Here is a 25,836-nt window from a genome sequence, read left to right on the forward strand (position 1 = left end):
CATTCTGAATGTTTAGGCCACAACTGTGGCTTCTTGTGCTATCCAAAGCCTGTGAGTTGGTTTGTTGAAGTCAACAACTACTACCACACACAGCCCTGAAATGAACAACAACCTGTCCTCGTTGGTTTCAAGCAACACATTCAAAGCTGCAGTTGTGCCTTGATTGTCAAGAAGTTTCCTGGCATGCACCACAATCCACCATAGAATAAATAAGCTGTAATGTACATTAGTAATCATATAAGCCATGTCTGTAACTATCTCTGGGCCTGATGCTTTCAAGGATTTTGACCATCCATTCACAATCCATAGTAGCTTGTGACATTCGTTTTTGTATTTAAGTATGTAGAGTCCCTTAAAACAGTGATTTTCATCCTTTCCACAGTTGGGGGCCCACAAAAACAGGAAAACCACCTCGGGGACCACTGAGACAGAAGCAAAAAGCACCATACACATAATACTGTATTCTGTGTATTCGTTTCCATAAACAATACCAAAAAATGAAAATTCTCCAAAACAACCAGAAACTGAACAACAGAAGAACAAAATACTGAAAGTGGCGCAGCATGGCTCCCAGTCAGCTCCCACTGAGCCATCTTTCCCCTCCCTGGCCTCCTTGGCGGCACCAGTGCACCCCCCACAAATACAACGCCAACCAGGGGAAATGTTACGGAGCACAACCAGCCCCCTTGCACAGCCGTACCGTTTGCAGCGAGTGGGATGTGCCCCTGCTTACAGACCGGCAGGAAATCTTCCACAGACTGGCAGTTGAAAACCACTACCTTAAAACATACATAGTTTTCATCTGAATCTCTGTACATCCAAAAGCCATGTTTTCCCTTATTATGTAATTAATCAAAGTTACCAGAAATTCAAAATAACATTTTTTGGCATGAGATTTTTTCATACCTTTTATTATCGTCTGATAATCTTGCTTGAAGAAAGCAAGGATGACATATGACAGGCTAATGTATTGTTGGTTTCCCTTTCTGTTGTCATACACTTTGAATGGATCTGCTGTTGAATATTCAGCTGTTGACTTGTTTTCGAAGGTACTCAGGAAAGGTACATTTTAAGAATAACAAACCTCCTTTCTTAAAAGAAAGAAAAGCTCACAAAATTAAAACTCAGATTTTATTTGTTCATATTGCATCATTTAACTTTATTGTTGTCTGTTCTCCATTAGGTTGTATACATCACCAAAGAAGAAAGTGACTCCAGTGCAAAAAACTATTAGTCCACTAGTTTGGTGCAGGCAAATACTAGATTACCCAACTCCAGATATTGAATGTGCTAAAAAGTCATTGATCCACAGGCTTGAACAGACAATGTCAGGTGAGTTTGTGAATCAGTTTTATGCTACCAAAATACAGAAAAAATGTAGTGTTTAAATATCATAGGTGAGTTCTTTAAAAATAAAAACTATAGTGGTTATGATCCAGTGAAAGTTGGGTAGTTCTAAATCTAGTTGGCATGGGTGGGAAGCTTAAATACATACTTGCATTTTTGCATTGAAATAGGTAGGGCATAAGAGATTGATCTTGGTAATACTGTACCTTCTGCAGCTCTAGATTCTAATAGTGATTTCAAAATGGTTGTTGCTCTCTCAGGACTGCTTCAGACTCTTTTTATATTGAACACATCTGTTTTTTATCCAACCAAAAGCATAACTGCTGACAGATTAATTTTTGCTTGTATGAAACAACAACCCATAGTCATAAGTTTTTTGCAGTAAAGCCAGACTTTTTCAGGCCAGAGCAGAGGAGATGAGTTTATCATTTCTACCCTGATGAGTCATCAGAATGGATTCTTAGAAATTAGCCACTTTGGATCTATAAGCTGACACAGACCTGGTTCACATGTATTTGACCTGTTTTGCAGAACATTGTGGGCAGCTAGCTATGCTGTTTGTTGTCTTGCATGAGACTGGAGTGTTTCCTGCAGGATAGCTCAATTTTTGTGAGCAAGCCAGCCTGACAACCCATGGTTCTAGAGATTGTTGAAACTCTTATGGGTATTATGTCATCTGAACCCAGGGCAGCAATTTCATTGTGGGTTGCTGGGACTGACTACAGAACTGAGCAACAGTTTTGAAAACCGCTGCCACTCTTCAAAATCATGCCTGTACTGCTGCTTATGACTGCCATTCCACTTTGGAGTGACCATCACTTGTTTCTTTAAATGGTTTCTGAAAATTGCACAACTATATTGGGCAAATGTAATATACAAGTAGGTGTAGCCTTGCCTGTTTAATTTCCTTGTATGTTTCAGTTGAGGTTGGAAAATGGAAGGAAAAATTTACATACATTTAATGGCTGGGGAAGAAATGGATAAATCGCAACTTTAAGGCCCAGGAAGTAGATGAGGTGGAAATTTGTGCACCTACAGTAATGGAGTAGTTAATACAGGTGCACAAATTTCCCTGCTATTTACTTCCAAACTGTTACATTTGAGTATATTTGCTAGTCCAAGAAACTGCACAGATATTTCCAACATTAAAAAAAAGCTTTTGATGGTGAATGAAACAGATGGAGCAACCAAAAAAAAACAGATGGAGCAACAAAAATACCTGCCCCCATTTTTGTTAGCCCAGTTTACTCCATCCAGCTACTACCTTAGGGCTAAAAAAAACCTCAGGGAGCTGCAACACTTGCAGCAGTAAGTACTCTGAAAGGGAGCCTTGAAAAGAGGGTTAGGGCTAGGGTATAACCTGCCCATACTTAGCCCATACACTAGGTTGTTGTTACATACAAATCAGCTCACTGCTGTAATTATAGAAAGATCTGGTCATAGCTGTTCACATTTGAAGCATTCAGCTCAACGCTTTCTTTGTTACTTGTATTTATTAACCTTTTATCCTGCCTTCCTCCACTGAAATCAGGATGATATGTATGTTCTCTTTTTCCCCACTCTCCCTGTCACTGGCTCAAAAATCTTGTTAGGTAGTTTGGGGAAAGAGTATGCCTGATAGAGGGCCACTGTGTAGGTGGAAACAAAGTATTTTCCCTATATTGTAAAAAAGTAACAGAATCCTGAATATTACCACCCAATAGGTCTATTAGACATCAAAAATATTTATTACATAAACTTGAAGTCTCAGAAGAATGAAACATTCATCCTGAACAAGCTAGTTTTAGATGAGGGTGAAGCACTAGTGACCACTGTGTGACTTTTCAGTGGCCTGGTTTGCAAATGCACTGCAACCCAACAAGGGTTGCAATGTGTACTGGTGGCCATTTTGAATATTTAGGCCATCATGGGCAGGCTCCATGTCTGATTAAGAAATCTGAATCTGACATAGGTGGATTGGTGGCATGATTAAGAAACTGCCCCAAACTCATGGGCTTTTTAGAGTTGGGGGTAGTTCGTTAGCCATGCCAACAGTAGTCTCTCAACAGGAGTGAATGTTTCAGTAAACCACATGGTGTGGCTTGAATATGCAAAAGAGTCACTGGCAAGCACCAGAACCAATTATAATTTATATTGAATAATTTTTATTATTATTGTCTACAAACTAAAAAAAGAAACTAAAAAACATTAATCATCAAAAACATCAGACCTGCTGGGTCAGCCCCCCCTTTTTTTATAGCAATCCAGTAAATATATTCAAATCTATGCATAGTCCCATTTCTCTAGCCAATGATGAAAAGAGTTCCAAGTTTGATAGAAGTAAGTATCCTCTTTCTCCTGCAGAGACTAAGTCAGTCTGTCCATTTCAGCGCAATCCAGAATCTTTTTTACAATCAGTTCATCAGTGGGTGGTTCTTCACTCCTCCAATGTTGGGCAAATGCAATGCTTGCCGCAGTAATTACATGTAAAATCAAATACATAGCTTGTTTATCGTCATCATCAGGTACAATGCCTAGTAAAAAAAACTTCAGGTTTAAATATTAAAGATTTTTGTAACATTTCCTCAAGCCGTTTAAGAATTTTAGCCCAATGTTTTATTGCCTTATCACAGGTCCACCGCATATGTTAAAAGGTACCTGGTTTATGTTTGCATTTCCAACATCCATTTGACGTATTTGAAAACATCTTTGCTAATCTATTTGGCAATAAATACCATCTATAAAACATTTATAGAGATTTTCTTTATATGAGGTTGCTAAAGTTACCTTGATATTTCTTTCGCTCTTTTGCCATTTCTGTAACTCAATATTATATCCAAATTTTTCTGCCCATGTTATCATAGTTTCCTTAACTTGTTCATCTTCCATTCTCATATCCAAAAGAAAATTATACATTCTTTTAATCATTTTCTCATCTGATTTTAGGATCGCTTGGTCAAATGTTAATTCCTTATGAAAACCCCACATTTTATAATCTTTAACATATCTTGATTGTATTTGAACCTTATGCCACCAAGAGATATTAATACCCTGCTCTCGTAATTCTTCGCTTGATTTCAGTCATTATCCAAAATATCATCATATTTCACAATCATATCAAAATTCAATGTGTTTGGATATACAAGAGCTTCCATAGGTGAAAGCTACCTTGGCAATTTAGTGTACAGTTTTGTCTTTAACTTTTCCCACACTGACATTAATGACTTTCTAATATAATGATTTACAAAACAACCATGTGTCTTACACTTCTCATACCACATATAAGTGTGCCAACCCATTTGTAGATCATGCCCTTCAAGATAAAGGATTCTCTTATTTCTTAACGTTATCCATTCTTTTAGTCACGTTCAGACAGACCATTATAATTTATATTAACACCATCATTATCATCAGTATCATTATTATATTTATATCCCACCTCTTTTCCTTTCAAGGAACACAAGGTGGTTCACATAATTCTCCTCCTCTCCATCTTATTTTTACAACAACCACCCCATGTGGTAGGTTGGGCTGAGTGTTTGTTACTGGTCCAAAGTCACCCAGTTAGCTCCATGGCTAAGTGTACACTAGAACTCAGATCTCCTGAGTCTTTTGGAATAGAAAAGCAGCAAAGGTCTTACAAAGCATCCTTGCGGAGTTTTTGTAGATTTGGCTGTTGCTTTTGTTTCCATGGAAAAAACACATGCTATGATAGAAATTGGCTAGAACAAATGCAGATAATCCTCACACATGTTAGAGCAAGAATACAAATCTTGGGTTCTTTGAATGAATATATTCAGATTAACCATCTTCTAGCCTCCTTTCTATTTAACTTTCACTTAAATGATTTAGTACCTAAATTAACTGCTTCAGAATTTGTTTCTATATTAGGTGATACACTGAAATTTTCTGTTCTTTTATGCAGCAGTAACATGGTATTAAAATCTTAAAAACATAGGAAAAGCCATGCTGGATCAGACGCAAGGACCATCCAGTCCAGCATTCCGTAGAAATAGTGGCAAACCAGCTGCCCAGAGGTTCCTCAGGCAGGATGGCTGTAAGACGTCCTCCTACCCAAGCTCCTCAGGAACTTGTGTATGCAAGCATGCCACCTCTGGTAAAGGGGGTATCACATAGCTCATAAGGCTAGTAGCGACTGAGCTACTCCCTCATGAATCTGTCCAATCCCTCTTCAGAGCCATCCGGATTGACGGCCACCACTGTCTCTCATGACAATGAATGTCACAGTTTAACTATATATTGTGTGAAGAAGTACTTTCTTTTATCTGTCCTAAACCTCCCACCAATCTATTTCATGGAATGACCCTGGGTTAAGTGTTATGGGAAAGGGAGAAAAATGCCTCCCTCTCTACTTTCTCTACATCATGCATTATTTTAAACACCTCTATCATGTCTACCCTTACTTGCCTTTTTTCTAAGCTAAGCAATCCCAGTTGTAGTTGCTCCTCATAGGGGAGCTGCTTCATCCCCCTGATCATTTTTGCTACCCTCCTCTAATTCTCTTTAACCTGTGTTGGATTGAGAAGTTGACAAGGCTGAATGAGTTGTCTTGAAGAGTAAGTACAAATAAATTATTGTAAAAAAGGAGTTCTAGTTTTTGGGATGAGACCTCAACAATGCCAAAAGGTGGCCATCATATACCAATGTAAAGGATTTATATGTAAAGGATTTATAGGGAGACAATTTCCTTAATAGAGTGCTACAAGCAATTAAAGGTAGATTTGCAACTTCATGGTATTTAAAGTAAACAGTTTATACTTGAATAGTTTTTCTTCTCTGTTTTACAGCCCTTAAGAGACACGGCCTCTATAGCAATCCATTCAGCACTGTCAATTACACAAACTCATACAGTCCACATGCTGGCAGTCCTTACAACAGTAGCTTCAATTCTCCTTCTTCCACACCAGTGAAACCTCCTTTAGTAAAGCAGCTCATACTTCCTGGCAACTCAGGTGAGAGTCTCAAGTCTAATAACCACATTGTAAGTTGTAAACAATATGACTCAAGAACAGCTTGTATAAGCTGATTTTTTCCACTACAAAATTAGCATCTTAACACAACTGTTTTATTAACATTAAAATGTTAATATTTTTATTGCAGTTTTATGTACTAGCAGTGTTTCCTATTAATCTGACCAGTCTCTTCCCTCTATTCTAGTCAGTAAATTGTGTTTCAATATAGTTAATGTAAGAAGGCCTGAAGGCTCTCCTGTAATTGTAGTACTTATTTTTAAAAAAGGACTAAAAAGAGCTATTTTCTTACTGTGGAGTGCTGTACTAATGCCACTGAGGCAGATGATGCTTCCCCACCATTATCTTCAATATCACCATGTATGTTCCCTGTATTTAATGACGGATGTGTTTATGCATTACATTGGATAAAGTTGCAGCCAGAAAAGGGCAGAGCTGCTGCTCCAGTAGCCTTTATTTATAAGGCGTGATATACATCCATAGCCCACCAGCTGGAACCACTCTTGGGGCGATCCGTAGGCTCTCTATGAGTGATTGCAGGGTTGTTGCAAGAATATTTTTTTCCAGCATTTAATGCAGATGCAGCAAAAATGAACAACTAAAATAGCCATCATGATGCATACTTGTGCAGTAGCTGAGCCTTAAGGCAGCCATATCTACATATTTGTATCATAAATAATGCTAAAACAGATACAAGATTTGCTGATTTTATAATTGTTTCAAAGAGTAATTTCATGGATTGGGAATTGGTCTGACCATTAATATATGATTTTGTACAGATAAGGTGCAGGCAATAGCATTTTTTTTAATGTAGCACTTCACAGTCCAAATTGTCCTGTAATTCTTGTCTTAGTATACCCTTGCGACTTTATTTGGAATATGACTTGCTTGAAGTGAGCCATCCTACAGATACGTGTATGTCTGAACTCCTGTCTAATGGTACAAATTTGTTTCAGAGTGGTTCTTGAAATGTATTCAGTTTGGGTGCAGTGATGCTCAAAAATCCTGTTCTTAACCTGTGGGTATAGTTTTGTGTGCTGGCTTTGTCTTAATTTAATACCAAAAATGGAGTTTGAATTAATAGGCTTGAACTAGTACTTACTTTCAGGATGGTGATGGAGCCTGAACTGCCATACACTAATAATTCTGTAAAGCTTTATCATTTCCAAAAGCATTTCCTCATGAACAAATTAAGTATTCCAGGGTTTCATCCCAGTTGCATTTGTTTCTTTACTGACAATTAATTTAAGTTCTCTTCATATATGTTAGGCAAGGTTAATGTTATTTGACCCACTGTAAACTGAATTGCACTTAAACTTTAAAGGTATGTGAACTTACATGTCAACTAGCTTGATTTGCCTTTTCTAGTACAACAATCCCCCACCCCCAGTCCTCAAATATTAAATTAATCATCTCTGGTAAGCAGAAGCTTGTCTAGGATTTTTTTCTTCTATTTTCTTTTCCATATAGGTCACTTCAGAAGTTCAGCAGATAGAAATCCACCACTGAGCCCACAGTCCTCTATAGACAGTGAATTAAGTGCTTCAGAAATGGATGAAGACTCAATTGGATCAAATTACAAACTAAATGACTTAACAGATGTGCAAATTTTAGCTCGGATGCAAGAAGAAAGTAAGGATTTTGCATAGCAAAAAGCAAACACTTATTTCATTCTCCAGTCTTTACTGATTTTGCAGGGAACTGATTCTTGTTGGTAAACTGTAGAAATTTAACATGAAAAATATTTGCATCATAATGTAGTAAGTGATTAGCTGAGCTGTCCTAATGTCAGGAGGAAGGAGATAGGATGCATGGGCCTAGGAAGCTGGAAGGCAACAGAAATGGGGAGGAACATAATAGGAAACGAGAGAATATGACAGTTGAAGGAAAACCAGGAGAGAAAAAGGGCAGAGAGGAGAGGGATACATTGCCAGGAGATAAAGATGTGGAAGTTCACATATTGCATTATCAGAATGATTGCCTGTAGTCTTCTAGTGGAAATGAAAGAAAGAATTGATGTTGCAATTTTGTACAATGTTGGTTTAAACCAGGGGTCTCAAACTCGCGGCCCGTGGGCCAATTGCCAGGATGGGCGGGACACGGGGGAGGGGCCCTGCGGCCTTCAAAGCGCCGGCGGTGCCTGGGCCGGCCGCGGGATGAGTGGCCCATCACCACCGCGGTGGTGGAATACTTGATGCAGCTCAGCCTCACCCAGACTCTACTTCCAGTGGCCCCCAGGTAAGTTGAGTTTGAGACCCCTGGTTTAAACCATGGGTCTTTCAAACTACGGCCCAAGGGCTGGATCCGGCCTGCCATGCCCATTTATCTGGCCCGCCATGCCCATTTGGACCCGCCGTGGGTACGCGCCCCCACATGATGCCTACCGCTGCCCACCTCGCCCCGCACACAGGGAGGCAGCGTTTTGGTCGCTTGGAGAAAACGATCTCCAAGTGAGCAAGCCGCTGCCTTGTGTGCCCGCCTCACAGCGCGTGCCTGCCCTCCCCTCCCCTCCCCTCACCACATGCGCCCCCTGCCCGCACCTCGCCGCATGCCCCGCCCCCACCTCAGCACGCACAAGCTTCCCCGCCCCCATGCCAGCCCGCGCGCACCACTGGCACCACCTTTCTGGCCCATACCCAGCACCGGCACCTTTCAGCTGACCCCCGGGTGAAAAAGTTTGAGGACCCCTGATTTAAACTGTTGTAGTGGGGCAGGAAGAATGGCTTGCGATGTTTTTTCTTGCTCTCCTAATGGAAGTCAGGAGGACATATAATTTGTCTTGTGTGGATAGGCTAGTCCATAAGGGAAAGGACTGCAAACATAAGAGTGCAGTAGACTTCCAGACTAGTTAGAAGCCTACCTTTAAAGCAAAAGAGCAAGTGTACAAGCAGCAAAATGTATGACATTACCTGGGAGATGACTTGGCAATTCTTAGACTGCCACCTCCAGGCCACTCATCTCTTCAATGAAGATTTTTTTTAAAAAAAATCTATCCTTGAGTTGCCAGCTATCTTCACAAGCATGCACCAGCTTCATCGTTACAACTCGCCATACAAGCACAGCTGTTATCTTGCCTGTAATCCTCTCAGGAAGCCATATTTGAGGGCAGCTATTGCCTGGATGAGGTCCAAGACCTGGCAAGGTTTCAGCTATGACTTATAAGACAGCTGCTCTTTGATTGTGATAGCTGGGTTAGTAAGCTAGGGCATGAACTAGGTAAGTCAAAGCTGCTGAAGCAGGAGTGCAGATATACCGTTCTATATGGAGGCTGAACTCTTGAAAGATCAGTTGGTTTGGACCTGGCCTTAATTTTAACCGCTCAAGTTGCAACTGTGGTTAGTAGTGCTTCTACATAGTTTTGGCAAATGTGCCAGCTGTTCCTTTTCCTGGATAAAATAGGTCTGACCACTGTTGCATGCACCATGATTATATGAAGACTAGTTTACCGTGGCACATGCTATGTACATGATCATACCTTTAAAATGGTATTTAGAAACTTGCTGCAGAGGCCAAACTGACTTCCGGAAATGGTTTTGCAGATCAGTCATCCCATCCCAGTTGTATTTCATCTGCATTGGCTTCCATTTTGTTTCTGGGGCAATTCAAAGTGATTATTACCTACAAATCCCTAAATTGAGGATCAAGATATTTGAAGGACTGCCACCTCTTATATGATATGCTTCTCTCACTGTTCAGCTTCTGAAGCAGTGCTTTGCATTCCACCATTTTCAGAAGCACAGTTGGTTGGGGTGTAGGATGGGGTCTTTTCCATGTCAGTATCCCGTTTGTGGAACCCCCTTCCTAGAAAGCTTCTGTAGTCTCCCTTTTAAGTGTCAGGTGAGTTACTAAGATCTTTTTATTTGAGCCTTTCGATATGGGTTAAAATTCTATGTCCTTGTTTTCTGTGGAATTATTTCCTCTTGGTTTTAATAGCTCTTGGTTTCAATGTATGAAACTGATTTTAGTATTTTGAACTCTTTTCATTATCTTGTTTTATGACTTTTTGTAAGTTACTTGGAGTTTATTTTATAAAGTGAAAAAGGGTAGTGATTTTTAAATGCATAATTTCCAATCAAGAATTCCTGCTTCTCTTGGAGAAGGTTCACATGTAAACTCAGAAATTCCTTTTTAAAATTAATTTAGAATGATTTAAGAAGCAATTGTGATCAGGCTTGCAAATAAATCTGGACTTCAAACAATATTTTTACTGCTGCTAGGTCTCCGGCAAGAATATGCAGCTACTGCTTCTCGGCGTAGCTCTGGTTCGTCATGCAGTTCTATGAGGCGAGGTACATTTAGTGACCAAGAACTTGATGCACAAAGCTTGGAAGATGAAGAAGATAGCTGTCATCATGCAGTGCACCCAGCTGTTAATCGGTTCTCTCCATCACCACGCAATTCACCACGACCTTCACCAAAGCAGTCCCCAAGGAATTCTCCCAGATCACGATCACCTGCTAGAGGAATAGAGTACAGTAGAGTGTCACCTCAACCTATGATTAGCCGCTTGCAGCAGCCTCGTCTTTCACTTCAAGGCCATCCCACTGATTTACAGACTAGCAGTGTCAAAAGTGAAGGTAAAAAGCTTCGTCTCAAATTTTGTGCATCAAGCATTAAAATGGTGGTGGTGTGCTGCTAGTAAGTATGTTGCTCAATAGGTAGTATTTTAAAACCAGCTGCATGATGTGGCATTACTGCTGAATTGATGAGAAATATGCAAGAAAATGTAGAATAAGCATCTTGACCGTTAGGGTGAGTAAATCAGTAAACTGAGAAATTGATTGAGCTCATGAAGTTTCACGTAAATGTGGAGTATTACCATTCTGTGGCTTTGTAGTTTTCAGATTGCACTAGTGCTGAGTATAGAGGCAGAATACATAGTAGAAGAGTGTCAAGGCCAACTTGACCAAAAGAATGGTTGTTCATTTTGTCATTGTACTGTTGGGAACAGCACTGGTAAGGAAAACTGTTTCCACTCCAAGGTGGTACCTATGAATGATGTTGCTTAGAAAAACTTGTGAACTGAGTTATAGCCGGAATGAATGTTCTCTTCTACTATATATGCACAGTGTACAGTGTTGTTTTTTTAAAAACCTGGGATTAATTAATAGTATTTAGGGGTTTAATAAAAAGCTGTTTATGCTGTTTATACCAGGAACAAATACACATTAGCTATGCAAAAGAAATGACAGTATCAAAGTTTTCCATTTAATTTTCATTCTTACATTATATGAGATCTACTAGTTAGCCGCAGTCAGTTTAGCTAGTATAGCAAAATGCATAAATATAATTCAGAGTTCACTAACATTTTAATTACATTTGTTTGTTTATTGACAGATTGTATTTTGTATCTCTCTCTCCCTTGAAAAACACAGAGGGCTAACCAAAAAACAAACCACACAAATAAAACAAAGTAATGGAAAGCCAAAAAAAGCAACAAAATATAAAATATTAGCAGCACATACAACACCAAAACAGCACTAATTAAAGACAAAAGCAACTAATAACATGAAAGGAAAATTTGAAAATTAGAGTTGAAAAGCCTCTGCAAAGAAGAAAACCCATTACTCCCAACTATTTGTCTGAAATGTTAGTACTGAAGAACAATTAGCTGAGGATAAAACCAGATAGGCTAACTAAAAGAAGCAATTCCACAGTGGTAGTAGTACAGCTGGACATTTCTTGGAACATGGTAGCATTTAACAAGGTTTCCAATGTTGATTTGAGAGTATGGAGGAGGATGTGCATTTTAAAGTGAATTTCAGTCTATATCCATATCTGGTCTCATACTTCCTATGGAAATCTTTAGAGGAGGATTTATTTCACTTGATTTTTAAATTAATTTCCAAAGTCTACAAATATGAAAGTTATACTTTAAGGACATGATGTTCATGAAACATGAATGATGTGGTGTAATTTCTCTATAAAATATATTAATAAGATTATTTTTAAAGATTTATTGAAGCTTAATAACCAAGTTCCCCTGATAATGTTTTCTGAAGTTCAGAATAGAATTAAATGCTCAAATTGGAGCAACCCATCTCTGTGTCTTTCCCAAATCATGAGTTCATTACAGTAGAAAAATGAACCAGGATTTATGTTCTGTCAATATTTTCAGTTGAAAAGTGTTAATGAGGTATGTAAACTAACATTTGATTGGTGACCATTAAACTTGCTTTCTTTCAAATTATGGCAAAGTTTAAATTGAGCCTGTACTAGGAGATACCACAAACAATATTTGGCACTGTCACTTTTCTGTTGTTGTTGGATGTCCCTGTCCCTGTCCAGCTCTTCACCCGCTTTAGATCTCTTAAGGCACGCTTTCAAATACTTTGCTTTGCTAGCTCTGCTTTGTGGAAGGGTCAAGCCAATGTGCTGCATAGTAGGTTTGGCTATACATGGTTCTATTTATTCGTCTTTTTGTGATTTTCATGATCGCGTTTGTGCTCTTCAGTTGCTTGTTCTAGAACTTTAACTTGCTTCTGTACAACCTCTGCAATCAGTAAATCTTAACTGATTGGTATAGATAAACCACATATTGTTTGGGACCCACTGAAACTAGAATAGAGACCTGATGGGAAAGCTGAATTTGTCCTCCCCTTGTCCAAGCAAGCCATTTTTCAGTTATTTTATGTATATTGTGTGTATACGTCCATGAACATGCGCTCATAGATGCCGTTTTTGTAATTTTTCAACAGGCCACCACTGCTTAATAATCATCTGTGCATTGTCTAAGCCTAGAATGGAACATTTTCACAGAAAAGACCAGTTAGCACATGATAGCAAATTGCAAGTTAATAACAATTTGCTATCAAAAGCAGGCATGAGGAGTATGTTGCATCTGGCACTACAGTCAGCCCATTTGTAGGATGTGAGTGTAGTGTGAGAACCAGACTGCTGGGTTGTTTTATGAATCATGTGAACCAAGTCAAACTAATGGAAATTCATCTTACAGAAGTCCAACAAAAAGAAGTAATGGTTCCCAGAGGGAGGAAGTCTGTGTGCACTAGCTCACTATAGGTAAACAACTCATAGTACATAGCAACAGAGCATATTACCTTCCATGTGCTCAGCACTTTTTGGATAGCCAAACAACCCATGGTATGTTGTTGGGCTAAAACGGTTGTTTCCCCCTGAACAGCTCAGAGCATTGGGTTCACAAGTCATTGCAGCAACTCAAAAATGCAATATTCCTGGGTTCCTTTTTTGATCCAGAAATAAAGTTGAAGCAGCAGGCATGCAAAGAATAGCATGATTGGTCACTCTGGTGGTGCCACAGCTAACAATGGGTGGTTTAGCTCAGAATTTGCCATTTATCTGTCAACTGTGTTTCCATATCTGTTTGAAATCTTGATATTGGGACTTTGGTAACCTTACACCTCACTGATTACTCCTTTTTGGGGGTGGGGGCAATCTACCCACTTTCAGTATAGGAAATGCTGGTTAACCTCTCTAAGGTCTGGAGAATTTTTCTGCCCCCTGTTCTGCATTGACTTGCTTGCTTATCCTGCTTCAGTTAGCTCTCTGCTATCCTTCTAGAATTTGTTGCCTGTCTCATACTCTTAACAGCATTTGCCAAAAGATGGTAGAAAAGGGAGGAAACTGAAATGAGTATTGAAAAGGTGAATACTGGCAATGGTTCTGAGGTGGTATTATTTATTTACTTAAGACATTTCTTACCCAGTGTTCATTATAAATTAATTTGAAAGTGGGAATTAATAAACTCAGTAATATAACATTAACAAAATGTGATTAAACAGGGAGAACAGTGACAGATAAAGATTTACACAATACAGCAAAAGTAAAGAAATAATAAAACCCTGGTTTAACGAAGTCTTCAGGTGGCACCAAAGCTCAAAAGACTTGGCATCACCCTTATATGAATGGGGAGGGAATTACATTGTAGGAATGCCTGTACTGATAATGTCCTCTCTCAGGTCATCACCTGCCAAATTCAAGGCAGTGATTAAGTTGACTATGTAGGAGGGGCAAATTAATAGTATTTGTGTTCTGCAAGGGCATCAAAGCATGTGTCAGTGCCACTACTGCTTAACAGCCCCACTATAGCAAAACATTAAATGTGGCTGAAAGTTAAACTTCCTATTATTTCTTTTGAAGTTGTGTTAGGATATCTCATACTTCCTTGCATGCACATGTACCCATGCACCAGACATAAGAAGCTAATTAAAAGAAAAGGAGAAAACTGTTCTGGAAATTGGTTGCCGATTCCACAATGTAGCGATGGGTTTTACTGACGTCTCTGCATTCTGAGGAGATATAGTATGTGCACTATCGCACAAGTGAGAAGACATGTTGCTGCATTTTAACATTTTTGATTCAAGAATGTCAGAGATGGTCTGACTGGGTAAGGGGAGATTGATTATTTCTGCCGTGGTGAAATCCATCTATGGAAGCCTCAACTACCTTTCACAGTAGTAGATCAGAGAACTGATGCTGCTGTTATCTGGCTGTAGAGATGCCAGTATTTCCATGATGATGCTCCCACACATACCTCTCATGGTACGCTGCTGCATAGCTTTTTGCGTGGAAATGGATCCTGTCTCATTCTTCTTTACAGCAGTAGTACAACTTCATAGGGTTGGAAGACCATGACAAAATTATCTTAATATGTATGGATATATTACATAAATGATTTGAGCTTCTAAAATAGAACCCTGAAAGATTTTCTTGAACTGGATGAACCAAGTTTCTTGGAACAGTCATGCTCATCTTTTCTTTACCTCTTGCTTGCATTACTTTTCTTGCTTTGAATTTTTCCTTTTGTTTCTCCAGTTCTGCCGTCAAAAACAGGGACACACCAACAACCAACAAGAAATGTTATTTTTTAACATGCTGTAGATGTCAAACTGGTGTGTTATCATAAATGAAAAAATGGTGCAACTGGTCTATTTGAATCTTGAGGTATTTCAAGCAGCATTAAAAGCATGCAAGGAAATGTAAATCAAGGCTGTTAAATTCAAGTAATCATTTATAGTTTATTTGGTAACAGCTATTCATCCTGATGAAGCAAGGTACATTTGTTGTTATTCCCTTACTACTTAACATAATGCAGGTTTAGGACAGTATGTTCTACAGATAGAAGATCTACTGATCATTATGTCTACCCACTCAATAATCATTTTAATAAATTAGTCAATAGAAGTTTATTTTTTTCAGTAATCTAATGATTACTAATGTCCAATTCATTGTTCTGTATCTTAGGTTTGCAGTTCAACCTACTTTACTGCTCTTTTCAGATGACCTAACAATAATTATTATATTGAGCTATTTACACAAACAAATTGATCATATGAAAATGCACTGAAAACCATCTGTTAATATAAATGTTAAAAATGGTTCTGAGAACCTTCTGTTGGGACGAATATTAACATAAACTAAAATGTACAGATGTTTTGTAGATTGCTGAAGTATACATTTAAGAAGTTATTTTCCAGTACAAAAAGTCAGAAAAATAAATATGATTGTTGAAATTCATCCCGCCAACTGTGAATGTTAGCTAAGTTTTAGTAGTAGGAAACATGGATAATTAAGATAATACAAGATCACTTAGATGCTGTCTTATGCAATAACAAGATAAGGAAAGACAGCCAGAATAGGTATGAGGAGAATCTTGTTGCCAAATTCATTAAATTCCTTTTAATTTATTGGATGTTTGGAGCAGTAACCAGTCCTTTCTGTGCACACAAAGGGCACACTGCCACTTCCATTCTGTGTGCAGCCAACTCTATCATTTCCATTATGGAAGTGGCCACTACCAGCTATGCAACAACAATTTAATGTTTCCAGGGGCAAGTGCTGAAACAAGTGGAAACACTCAATCCTATAAGAGACAAGACACTCAAGCTTCGCTAGCCTGCTCCCTTCCATAAACAAGTGTTAATGCTTGTTGCAGGTTATTTCTGAAAGACTAGATAACTGTTGTATGGGAGGGGGATGCTTGCACAACAGAAGTGGTTGGACTGGCTGTGTGTAGCTGGGCATTGTCAGGCACTGCCACTGAAATATAAAACTCTTGAATATAATTTAATATTTAATATAAATTAGTTTTTAATATCCTTTATGTTGTTTTAAATAACTATATTCTGTATTAGTGGTATCTCAGGATAGTAAGATTTGTAGGTACTGTACCTTCCAGTAAAGTAGCCTTTAGCTGAGAAAGCAGGATATATTTCCTTTTTCGAGTCGAGGGTGACAGAAATATCATGTATAAATTCAAGTCAACTTGCCTGCACTCTGAGATCTGTGGCTAAAGCCCTATTTACATGCCTGCCTATAAAAAACAACTAGGTTGGTAGGTGCAAGAAAGAGGTCATTTTCAGCAGTGGCCTCACATTTTTGGAATGCTATGTCAGGATATATCACAGCAGGTATTACCAGTGGTACACACTCTGCTTTAAAAGACTACAATAAATATTTATAGCTAAAAACAGTGCATATTACAGCTTCTAACTTCCTTTTAAGAGAGACCAGTGGAGTACAAAAGAAGCTTTGGGGCTTTTTAAAAGGATTGCTTGGAATAGCATTGCACATATATGAGGCCACTGCTGAAAATGGCTTTATTTGCTTAATTATTGAAATTTTTGAAATGTTATATTGCATATTTACAGTCTCTTGCATAAGCATTAATCCCACTTTGATTCTTCCACATTTTGTTGTGTTCCATATTGAAATGGATGGCCTTATTACCACTAGATGTACACAAGATACTCAACACAGTGCAGCTGCAAAACAAAAATAAACTGGTACTAGATGTTTGTGTAAGAATTCAACCCCTTGCTGTGACATGCCCAAATGAGTCTTGTAGTGAAATGGAGTCCACCTGTGTCCAATTCAAGTACCACATTTTCTGAAATTAAAAATACCTGTTTCTAGAAGGCCTAAGTTTGCTGGAGAGCATGTCTAAGCAAAGACTGTCAAGAACAAGGATCTATCAAAATAACTCTGGGATAAGTTATACATAAGCACCAATAGGTTGGATTATTTAAAAAATCCCAAATTATGAACATCCCCCATAACAACTGTTACATACATTATTACAAAAATGAAAGGAATATGGTTCAGCTGTGACTGCTTCGAGAAGGCCATCCACCATAACTCAGTGACCAAATGAGTTCATTACTCAGAGAAACGACCAAGAAGCCAATTGTACGTAACTTTGAAGAGCTGGAAAGTTCTGCAACTGAGATGGGAAAAACTGTCCCATGGGGCAACCATCACCCAGACATTCCACAAAGCTGGGCTTTACAGAAGTGCAGTAAGAAGAAAGTAAATGTTGACACAGTTTTCTTATTGCACTACGTGTTTTGTAAATGTAGGTTTCCTTCTTTGAGGGATGATAGTAATCTGTTATACTAAAAAGAGCTGTATCTGCTCATTTGTAAATACATATGTATTTTAGCACAAGAAACACTGCAGGATTGAGATATGCTAATGATAGAAATTGTAAGATTTTCTAAAAGTGCTTCTACCGATTACTGACTTAAGGTAATAAATTTTTACGCAACCAACAAGTGCCAGTTTGTTTCTGTTTATCTACCTTTTGTACCACAGTAAAAATATCTTGCACCTCCACAGTATTGAGTGTTTTGTGTACATCCCATGGTAACAATGTCAAATCCATTTCAATTCCAGGTTGTACACAAGATGTGGAAAAGTCAAAGGGGAGTGAATACTTTTGCAAGGCAGTATATATGTTAAATGCTATATTGGTAGGGATTTTATCCTAAAAATTGCTCCCCCTTCCTTCTGCCATTCTCTCTTTCATTATATATTCATCCCTTGATAATTTTTTTCTGTCCATATTCCTCCTTATGATTTCATCATTTCCCTTCTCATGACAGAATTGAGAGTGAATGTTACAGGATGGTCCTGGGGAACAATTATGGGAGCAGGTCCTTGCCTATGCATATTCATAGTAAACAGTTATATGATCATAGGGCTCTTTTGACATAATTAAGACCCATGCATTTTCAACTGTACATCTATGGATTCTATGCAGATTTTCAGTAAACACATTTATACTTCCCCTCCCTTCCACATTCACTCACCATAGTTGTGTTGAGAGAATGAAGAGAAACAGACTCCAATCTTACTTCTTTGTCTAAAATTTTAAAATCTCAGACAAGATGATAAAAGTTGAGTAAGTTTTGCTCTGAGGGAGTACAAGTAGGGCTGTGTAGAAATGATAATGAACTAAATATGGCATTGTGTGAGTGGAAGTGTATTCACACAACAGAAGTTTCTCTCTCCACTGCCGCCCCCTGCATGCCCATTAAATCTTCCCTGGAGGATCACCCAACCCTTTGAAATAGATTTGAGAAGCACACAGTGGCCTCCAGGGTCGAGGAAGAATTCAGTCCACAATTAATTAATTAATTAATTAACAAGCTTTTATATCCTGACCTTCACTGAAAGTCTCAGGGTGGTAGTACAGTAAAGCAGTAAATGCACAGCATCTAGAACATCAATTAGCAACAATAAAATCAATCTTTAAACAACATCAAAACTTAAAATATTAGGAAAATAAAAAGGTTTTGGCCTGCCATTGAAATGAATAAAGTGTCGGTGCCGGGCACACCTCTCCAAAATGCTTGTTCCATAACCAGGGCGCCACTGCCGAGAAGGCCCTTCTCTTGGTAGCCACTCCTAAATCTCCTTCAAGGAGGGCTCCCGCAGAAGGACCTCCAGTCCAGATCTTAGGGGGCAGGCAGGTATATATGGAAGGAGATGCTCATTTATTAGTCATGCTAGTCCACTAGTAATGCATGTTACACTGGAGGAAAAATATAATTAGAGATATCCTTGTGATTACCTTGATTACTGTCTTTAACATGTTGTTATGGTAATGTAACGTGCACATAAAAATTATACCGTGTAGATTTGCAGCGAACTTTTTTTTCCTCAGCGACTTTGCATTTCAGGTGGTGGTGGTTGGTATTACAGTTCAGTCTCCTGCATCAGATGGTATGTTGTGGTGTTCTTGTTATCTTTCTTCAATACAGAAAAACTAAGGCGTAGTCTTCCAAACCTGTCCAGGACATCTAACATCCAAGTTGAGTCTGTGAAAAACAGTAGAAGTGACTCAAACTTTCAAGTGCCAAATGGAGGAATACCTCGTATTCAACCTCAACCCTCAGCCAGTAAGTATCTTTACAGTGATGCTGTAAACAGAGCTTCGCAGAGTTCGATGAGAACAATAGCTGTATGTTTACAGTTTCATGGTAAAGGGATTTAGACATTACATGTGGGTAATTTTAACTTTGCCAAATCCATTGCATGTTGACTAAGATCATTTCCAAGTACACATTTAATGATGAAATATGTGTATAATGCTGGCCCAAGCTACTTCTCATTATTGAGGGGTTCCTTCCTGTCAGGCTTTTATTATGTATGCTTGAATGAGAAATATTTACTCAGCAGTCTTAATCATTCCATAAGCATTTGATTTTCAAAGCAAGTATATCTTACAGTTTTTATATTAACTACCTTATTTTCATTATTGTACAGTATCCTTAAGCAAGTGTTTGTAAAATTTACTGATTCATCATTTTGCAATTTGCAACCGTTCAAAAGAATATGGAGAGAGCCATGATTTTTGTGGTAATTCCCTGAGCAGATGAAATTTTTAAAATGCTGACACTGGAATTTATGATTAGCTGACTGAAAAATACATGGGACTATTAAAAAGAAGCTAGGTTTCTGTGTTGTTAATTCACTTTTGGTATTTATGGTTGAAAATTAATTGGAGCTGAGAGAGAGAGAGAAAGCATTTTAAGAACTGTACCCTTGTATATTCATAAACATGTCACCTAAATGAGAGGTGCTTTAAAAACACTTTAGAATATAGAGATCATTACACTTTGTAAAATATTCACAGCAGTTAAATGTATTTGCAGGAGCTTGGAATTCACACTCCTTTTTCCAGTGACAAATGGTACATTACTGTTGGTGATGCAATAAAGCTGTGGGATCAAATGCTACTAGTTAGCCCCCGTTTGAACAAGCTGTTTGGCCAACAGCAAGCATGTTAAGACTAAGGAATTTTGTGCAAGTTTGTACACATCCACCTTGCCAAAGAATCAAACTTTCCTTAAGGGAAATTGTTTAGAGGATTATTATAAAACATGAAAATTTGACTTTTCAGTTTATAATTTCCTTGTTTAGAAATATAAAATTTATAGAAATTGTCTCTAAACAATTATAAAATGCCTCTGTATTTTAGTACTATTTGGCTTATTTCAAAATGTGGAAGGAACTCAAAAATTAATAAATACATTCTTTGGTAGCTTAGGGCCAAACTATACATGATATTAAATAAATGAAATGAATGCATGAATGCTAAAAGCAATTTTGGGGGTGGGATGATTTTTACTGGGGCTTGGGAGAGATGTAGTATGAAACTGCCACTTTGTGGTTCAGGTCTTTTTTGATGAAAGGGCCTTCAGTAGCTGCTATCTGCAGTTAAAGAGGCACATAGTATAAGCTATGTTTAACACCATATGTAATTTGGTCCAAACTATATATGATATATAGAAATCCTGCCTGCTGAGGTTTGTATTTGAATTTCTTGGTGTTTTACTGGATTTTCTTTTGCAAGAAGCAACTGTACACATGTCATCTTCATACCTCTTTTCTGACACTGCTGCTCTGCATGAGCTTACCTTGCCCAGGTTGCTTTGATTTCTGCGTAAGATCACTTTTGCCTTTTGTTCACTCCCTGATTCAAATTTTCTGAAGCTGCAATACATATATTGGAGATGTACTAGTGTACTGTAACTGATATAAATACATTTCATTAACATATGCATTGAAGTATCAAGGCAAATAATTTCCATGCTTTTGGAACTGCATGTTGACAAATTGAGTATGTTTAGCTTCTTTTTTTGCTGTTTAAACACTTTTTATTTATTTTCTCAGTACAACACTGTATTAATACACCATTTTAATATTTATTTATACACCACCTATTATATTTGAAATAGCTTTACGTGGTTTAAACATTGGCTCATATGCACATAACGCTAAGCTAAGGTTTGTTTTAACTATCATTTGTTGAACAAATCAGGATACTTTCCACAGATAAGCAGAAAAGTTGTGGGCTATTTCAGCCAGTCTTTTTTATTCTTTTCCCCACGTCTTCTGCTACTACCCAGTTGATAACCAGGAAATATTTATTGGTGTTCTTGAGTGGCAGAGCATCATCACATCAGCAGCTCAGTTAACCATTATTTAACTGCAGAAATAGAGTAGAAAATTTAGAGATGTTTGGCCATTCTCTGTACCCCCACCCAGCCAAATAAATCTTCCCTTCTAGCCTTGATTCAAGAATATTTTAATCCTTTCTTAAGATCACAGAATATTTTTTTCTCCTCAGTAGCCCCTATCTATAGGCCCATTGGTATTTCCTGACATTTATTTGCAGCCTGAAAAGGTAACTAGTTGGAGATGAAAGGTTCTGTCAATATTTATCCCCTGATCTCCCAACCATCCATTTCAGTTCAAAGAAACACACCCTTCACCTTCATCTTTTTAGTCATCAGGAGCTATCAGCTTCCAGCAACACATATTAAGGAAGAAGTTTCTTAATTGTTACCCAAAGCCCATTCAGGCTGCAAAGTTGGCTGGCAAATTAACATCCAAATGCACATCCATGAGCCCTATAAAATATAGGTTTTACATAAAGGCATTTGTGCTGGCTGAGACTATCTTCTGCTGCAAAGCAGAGACCACTGAAGTCAGCACACAACTGTTTGAAGATCATTCTCTAACTCCCACCACCTATCAGATTCTTCCTTGATCACTTATACCCATAGGTCTTATAAAGACATGTCTTGGTTCATGAATATATTTTACATATTATGGTGAAGAATGCATTCATGGAATAGGCTATAGAAGGGCAGATGGAAGGCTATGCTATGAAAAATATTAAGAATGCTGTTTGATGGGATGCTTTGGGCAAAGGAGTACAGGAAAAGTCTTGGGAACATATTTAAAAGGTAAAATGGGAGAAATGGTCCCAAATTTACTGCCCTATAGAACTTCTGATGTCTTATGTCTGACGGTTGGCATCTTCAGCCTTCAGACCATGGATTTGATTGGGTGATATATACTGGCACAAGAACTATATCTAGAGATGCAGGAGGAATCTGGTTTGGGGGTTTGAATCCCTCAGTTTTTCCTGGTGTAGCACCCTATACTCCAGGCTGTTTCTTTTTGTCCTAAGCCTGACTCACACCAAGCTTTTGTGTAAGTGGAAACAAGAGTTCTGAATCCATACATGTGACTTTTGGCTTTTGCATACTTTGCACAAGAATAACTTGGCACAAAAAAAGGGGTCTGCTCACATTCTCTAGAGTTCATAGTCCTAATCTTAGCTAACCAGGACAGAGCATGGGAAAGAAGTCTGGTGAGTGCAAGAAAGCCAGATTCCAAACTCCGTCTTTAATGAGCAGCTTGGAAGGCTGTGCCATTCCTCGAGAAGAATGTTCCCCCATCTTGCAAAGGTTATGAACAATGAAGAATAGTATTACCATATTGGCAACACTGTCTTTGTATTAAGCAGTCTCAAATTTAGATATCCAAATATTCCTTCCTTAGACAAGTTCTCTTTGTATGCCTCTGTGGAGCTAAGCAGCCAAGCTTGAGAGGGAAGGCTTATCAAGGGCATAGTGAATGGGGAAAGGACCCTCTTGCCAGGGAGTGTGGGTGAATTCTAGAAGAGCACCAGCAGGAGTTTCTTAACAGTATGAGTACTTTCTCTTTCTACCACTCTTGCCTCCATAGCCAAAACAGCAGCTAGTGTGTGGCACTAAAACAAACCAAAATAGGATCATGAGTTCAAATGCAATAAACCACAATTTACCAATACCATTACCATTAACTAAAGTTTTGATTAATATGTAACATGGAGGGATAATTAGTTATAGCAGTTAAAAATAGAACCCCCATGTTCATAGGCAGTAAACCTATTCTTAACAGGATCTGAGAAGGAAAAGACATTATCTAAACCATGCTGTGCTTTTTAAATTGCTTTCCTTAATGTTTCTGACTGGCCATTTTTGGAGGCAATTACTAAATGTGCCTTTGATTTAGTTCAACAAGACAGTTCTTACCTTGTATGAATTTCATTTTCACATAACTTGCAAGAGAAGGTTGTAAATGTTGTTTAGCGTACTTATGCTTCCTTATATTGAAGCATAGAGTAGACATTATGTATTTGCTCATTGCAATTGGTTATGTTATAGACTGCCTGGCATTTTATATCTCCACTTTATTTTGGTTAATTGAAAAGTTACACTGACACAATCAAGAGGAATTTGTAATGATAGAGCTTACTCTTTTGATTTATTTCTATAGATTTTGACTTAGATATTTAAAAATCTTTTACTGTGGAATAGTATTTTATTTCAGTTCATACAAGATTTTTTCCTTTAGTAAGGAAATGATATGAAATGATACTAAACTAACAGTGCAGTTACTATGCATGCTTGTTCAAAAGTAAGACCCATTCAGCTGTGAATTTTATTTCTATTTGAGTATGTATAATATTGTGACTTAATGCAAACATCAGTGGAATTTATGTGTGAATAAAAGATTAGGGTTGAACTGTCAGAAAAAGTGTCTGAGCAAAGTGAAACACATTTTTTTATTCACACCAAAGGGAAGTACAGAAACATCAAGAACAAGTAACAGCTATTTGCTGTTCATTAACAATTTTGCAAATCCTAAAACGCAGCAGCGATATATCTAGTTTTCTGTGCAGTATTACTAGGCACAGACATAAATCCAGGGAAATGTAGGACAGAGACATGGATCAGATATAAAACTTGATACAGGGGCATGATGAAAAACCACGTGACTCAACACATTAATGATAAGGTTTCTTGCTTCCCTCTTTTTCTTGAGTTTAGTGTTTCTGACTCTTCTCATCCTAGGTTGAAATGGAATTGTATATACTCATAAACTCACTTTGAAAATTTGATTTTTTAATCAGAATTCCCAAAGTGAATTGAGATTAATTGAATGAATTGAGATAACACACCAAAACAATAGTAGTGAGAGAACTGATACACCAGAGAGGATGGGAAGGATTGCCTAAGCCTGCTCCATGTTCCTTTCTCAGAAGATGCTTATGTTAGAATGGGATCTTTGGATGGTAATTCCAGTGGACCATGCCTTGGTGAATTATCAGATTTATCAAGTTTGATTTGTCAATATGACCGTTACATACTTGCCCTTTAGTGAACAGTACATTGCAGCCCTCCTTAAGACACTGCAGTTTGGTTTGGATGACTTTTTACCATGCCAGCTTGAATTCCATCTGCATTAGTCAGCTTTATAAATGCTAGATTTATATGTACATTGCTAGATTATTTCAATAAAAATATATCTTGGATGAAGAAATTGTGACATCATGTAGGAAAGTGAAAAACTAGTAGTATGGACATATGATTTTTAAAGACAGATTTTCTTTAACTTTTGGCAAAAGAAATAACCTTCTAGAGTTCACTATTTGAAATCAAACTTTGGCCGGGTGTGCATGATATGCTAAACCACCCTGCAAATAAACCACTCAGTTCCCAACAGATAATCAGACTCATGGCTTGTTCTTCCCGTAGTTCACTCAGCTGGTATTCTAGGATCCTTCATTGTAGAATATATATTGTTTACATCTCCTCTCTCCACAATGATCCCTACTCCTTTTCCTTCACAGCTTTAAAAAAGGGAGCCTCAAAAATATGCAACTGGAGTTGCAGTTATTTTTTTCAGCCCTAGAAAATTGGACAAATGTGTTTGTAATAATAATAATAATTATAATAATAATGATAATAATTCAGTTTTGTACAAGTGTAGTCTTATGATGAATGCTCCAAAGTGCCACTTAGGCATTGGTGAAAAGGCTGTGACTGGCAGCAGCAAGAATGAGATCACAAGGAGCAGCAGGGACTTTTCAGTCCTCACAACCTACAATCAAATTGATTTTCCAGGTTTGGACACGTAAGCCTATCATTGTCCAAGCCCCTAGAATAAGCCAAGAACTGTCATGGTGGCTTGTTACCCATAATGGGTTACCTTGTCATGGAAACCAGGTTTTCATATCATATCTTTGGAGTTAAATGTGACAATCGTGTCTTGATTTTAACCTTGCACTGATTTGGCTGTGGCATGTCTGGCTGGTGGTTTATTTTCACTTCTGGGTGTGCAAATTATTTTTGCCTTCCTAGGCTTGGGTCTGCAGAAGCTCTTTGCCTGCTAAAACACTTAATGCATATTGTTCTCCAAAAAGTCTGACACTTGCAGCCTTTATTGCAGTGAGCATCACTTCTTTAAAACCTTTCACTGCTGCTACTACTATGGGAGCCATAACAGCTTTTGAAAACTGTCATGCTTTTCGTTAGCAATTTTTGCTTCCTGAGACTTCATGGGCAGTCTTAAATGAATTTTACATTGTAGTTCAAAGTCCTTCTTGTCTTGTCTGTTTAGACAGATATAACGTGTC

At 38.0% G+C, this 25,836-nt stretch overlaps 1 protein-coding gene across 3 annotated transcripts in view; it reads left to right on the forward strand.

Moving 5' to 3' along the window:
* The window catches only part of SLAIN2 (SLAIN motif family member 2), a 51,674-nt gene that overhangs the window by 13,044 nt on the left and 12,794 nt on the right, over positions 1-25,836 (forward strand). For 2 of the 3 annotated variants that reach the window (XM_044418475.1, XM_044418476.1), the window contains exons 2-6: positions 1,184-1,332; positions 6,135-6,299; positions 7,788-7,949; positions 10,535-10,894; positions 19,340-19,477. In XM_044418475.1, the coding sequence (XP_044274410.1) occupies positions 1,184-1,332; positions 6,135-6,299; positions 7,788-7,949; positions 10,535-10,894; positions 19,340-19,477 (974 nt within the window). The remainder of the gene's footprint in view (positions 1-1,183; positions 1,333-6,134; positions 6,300-7,787; positions 7,950-10,534; positions 10,895-19,339; positions 19,478-25,836) is intronic. The other variant, XM_044418477.1, reaches the window with a different exon arrangement.

Source organism: Varanus komodoensis, unplaced genomic scaffold, assembly GCF_004798865.1.
Source record: "Varanus komodoensis strain SLA01 unplaced genomic scaffold, ASM479886v1 scaffold9, whole genome shotgun sequence".
Taxonomy (NCBI): Eukaryota; Metazoa; Chordata; class Lepidosauria; order Squamata; family Varanidae; genus Varanus; species Varanus komodoensis.